Raw genomic sequence first — 3,579 nt, 5'->3', positions numbered from 1 at the left:
CCTTATTTTGTTTCCTACCATTGTTTTGATAGGATCATCTTAAACATCAGTGATACATCGAGCAATACGTGTGCTTCATGCGGCAAGATTCATTCGTTGCCAAGTTGACCTGATCACTGGAGTATAGCATGTAGGAAAGTAGACATTATCCGGATGTGTAGGCAGTAGGCGTTATCAGTTTTCCGTATGTAAGTGTGCGTCGTTGATAGCTAGAATCTGACAAACCTTCATGAACATGAGTGGGTTTGTTGCTGCAGGTGGAATGGCACCTTTAGTCCAAGTGGTTTTGGTCACTGCAGATCCTTGTAATTGCCATTGTATTGAAGCAGCACTAAAGAGTTGATAGCCTGCCTACTTTTGTTGTAAACATGGTGTCCTTTGCGTATCTACTTTTGGTGAAGTGAAATGCGAATTGCTGATTGGCTATATATCTTTTGTAAAATGTTATCATTGTATTTATGTGGACTATACGGTAATGATGGATGCAAATTTTTTTTAAAAAAAATCAAGTTTTCCTTTCTAAAACGGTCATTTACATGTGAATTAGTGAACAACACAGTATTTTATGATCAATTTGCATATCAACGGTCTCTCAGGTCTTTCAGGAGCTTTACATACCTTTTTGCCAAACCAACAATTTCACAGCTATTTCAACTAGGCAACTTTCAGCTTTTTCATAGCTCACAACAGCTTTTTCATAGCTCACAGTCCAACCAAACAGACTCTAAGCTATACATGACACTGTCACTTACATAAAAGTAACAAAGAGCGTGGATGCGTGCAACATGGTGAAGCTTTTCTCGAGATGCTGCGCCATCAAACAACGGCTTTAGCCATGTACGGAGTACCATGGAAGAGAGATGTCACATGAGCGAGATGCATGGTTGCTTGATTGCTCCAAAGAAAGCTACGGCGACAAAGATGATCTTTACAAGGAGGGCTACGAGCGTGCTTGGTATTTCGGAGAAAGGCAAAGGAACCGTCAATTTTTAAGTGTTCACATCAATATGATTACTCCCAATATGATTACTCCCGAAAGGAATTTAAAAGAACTTTTAAATTTTATTCCATTTTAATTTTTAAAGAAATAGAGAGTAAGGTAAACGTGCTCATATTTCGTATTACAATTATTCTTACATTTGGGCACCAATTCGCTACCGACTATCCGACTGTTTTTATTTTGCTCTCTCCTTTTGCCAATGTAGTCATTCAATCTTCAAAATCCAACTCAACAGCATGACGCGAAACAATGTTCTCTCCCATCCAGCAATATTTGTCTGGTTCGCATGCAAAAATCCAAAATTTTCACATTTAGTAGCGTGCTTGAAATGGTGAACCACGCTAGGCACCAAACGGTGATACGGAAGAGGCACGTTCCTGGTGCCGGCGCCGACAAAGCAAAAGGGAAAGCGGGGCCAGGAAAGGGAGAGGCGGCAGCCGGAAGGAATCGAAGCATCAAAGGACAGAGTACAGACTACAGAGAGGGACACCCAGACAGCGAGATCCCCTCGCCCCGCACGCCCGCACTCCACTCCACTCCACTCCACTCCCCCGGCTCACACGCGCGCCCGCCATTGCTGCCCCCCTTCGCTTTCTAGCAAGCTCCCCTGTCCCCCTCCACCGCTAGCTAGCTCGCCTATATCATTATTGCCTCGCACCGCACGCTGCTCTACCCTGCTCTGCTTTGCTCGGCTGCGCTCGAAAGATGGAGAGGTGGGCGCCGGCGCCGGCGCCGGCGAGGGAGAGGCCCAGGCGGCGGGCCGGCCAGCCGTCCTTCTCGTCCACGCTGCTCGACGCCATCTGCGACTCCTTGGACGAGCAGCCCGGCGGTGGCGGGGCAGGAACGACGGCGGCCGCGGCGAGATCGGCTGGGAGCGCCAAGAAGCAGCAGGAGGCGGCCATGCATTACTACTACTACAAGCCGTCCTTGGCCGCTAGCCACCGGGCGGCGCCGCCGCCCGCGGACGACTGCTCCGGCCGCGGCTACTTCTCGTCGTCCGAGGTCGAGTACTCCCTCCGCCGCCTCCGTCCCATCCGTACCTCTGGCGGCGTCGGGGCGGCCTCTGTGGCTCCCGCGGAGAAGCAGCACCAGCAGCAGCCCCCGGCGACGGACAAGGCGAAGGGCGCGAGGAAGCCGGCCGCCGCCTCGGCCCGCGGCGGCTGCCGCAGGCCGGCCTCCCCCGGCTCGCGGCTTGCCAGCTTGATCAACGCCATCTTCTCCGGCAAGCGGCATTCCGCGCGGCAGCACCCGGCTCCGGCGGACGAGGAGCCGGCCTGCTCCACGGCGCCGTCGACCGCGCGCCCCTGCCTCAACAAGACGCCGCCGTCGGCGAGGGCGGCGCGGGCGCGCGCGAGCCGGAGCCGGATCAGGACCGTGCGGTTCTTGGACATCGACGGCGAGGTCGCCGTTGCTGCGGCCGCCTCGGGTTGCAGGCGAGTCCCGGTGGTGGAAGTGGAGGACAGCGACGGCGGCGAGGAGAGCAGCGACGCCAGCTCCGACTTGTTCGAGCTCGACAACCTCGCGGCCATTGCTCCGGCGACCGGTGGCGGCCATTGCCGTAGAGCGTGCGCTGACGAGTTGCCGGTGTACGGGACAACTGGGGCTGGGCTTCGCCACGACATTGGCCGCCGCCTTCCGTTCGGGTATAGCAGCCATGGTCGGAGTTGTAGCAGGGTTATTTGATTAAGAATACATAGAGGGTGTTAACTGTAAAGTAATTTAATATAATGGGTACTTCCTCTTCTTTTTCAAGAATTTCCAAGCTGTGTGTGTTTATATTTGCGCTTGCGACAAGTACCTCTTTCTTCTACTCACTGTAAACGGAATAACATCATCTTGACTCTGATAAATTTTATCATATCCACTATAAAATTTGCACCATAGAAAATGTGCCAACACAAACCCAGTGCATTCAAAGAAACAAGAAATGTTGAAGAAGCTGGTAAAATTCTAGTAGTCAAATAGATGCGCCTTTTGACCCTGAAATAATTTTTATTGCCTTACCACCATGCAAAGGTGCCTTTCTGATCTAGTTAATGTAAGACCATAACTTGGAATTCTAGAAAATTTGGCTTATTTAGAGTTTTAGACGTATCTTAGAGTCACTCCTAGTTTGCTGCTAACAACATAATCGTGTAAGATGTGGAGCAGTGTTACAAATTTCCGACTAAGGTGATTTTGGTAGCGGGACTTAAAAGTTAAAATAGTTAGGGTGTGTTTGGTTGGGCTGTGACTTTTGGAAAAGCTGCTGTGAGCTGTGGGCTGTGGAAAAGCAGCTGTGAGAAAGCAGCTGTGGGAAAAGCAGAGGACCGTTTGGTTAGAGGAGCTGTGAAACTGTAGGTTGTGTAAGAAATACCTGTAATGCCCCTAAAGGTCTCTGAGTGTGTTTATATGCAAATTGCTCTTAACAAAATAAATTTTATATATTTTTCATCCATTAAAGTGATTGGTCCACATAAATAAAATTATATCCATCAACATGGATGAGCACGGAGTGGCGGCCGGCTGGCCGGCGGCCAGCAACCGGGGGCGACGGGCGGCGGGGTGCGGCGGCCGGGGTCGTCGAGCGGCGGCTGTCT

The 3,579-nt window shown here is 51.0% G+C and overlaps 1 protein-coding gene across 1 annotated transcript; it reads left to right on the top strand.

The window, feature by feature from the left end:
* Positions 1-1,488: 1,488 nt before the first annotated feature.
* On the top strand, positions 1,489-2,831 carry LOC117839777 (protein BIG GRAIN 1-like). The gene has a single exon (XM_034720193.2). The coding sequence runs from the start codon at positions 1,706-1,708 to the stop codon at positions 2,681-2,683; it is 978 nt and encodes a 325-aa protein (XP_034576084.1). The 5' UTR covers positions 1,489-1,705; the 3' UTR covers positions 2,684-2,831.
* Positions 2,832-3,579: the final 748 nt, after the last annotated feature.

The sequence above is a fragment of the Setaria viridis genome, chromosome 9 (genome assembly GCF_005286985.2).
Source record: "Setaria viridis chromosome 9, Setaria_viridis_v4.0, whole genome shotgun sequence".
NCBI lineage: Eukaryota > Viridiplantae > Streptophyta > Magnoliopsida > Poales > Poaceae > Setaria > Setaria viridis.
Note: the sequence above shows the minus strand (reverse complement) of the source record. Positions and strands in the feature narration are given on the sequence as shown.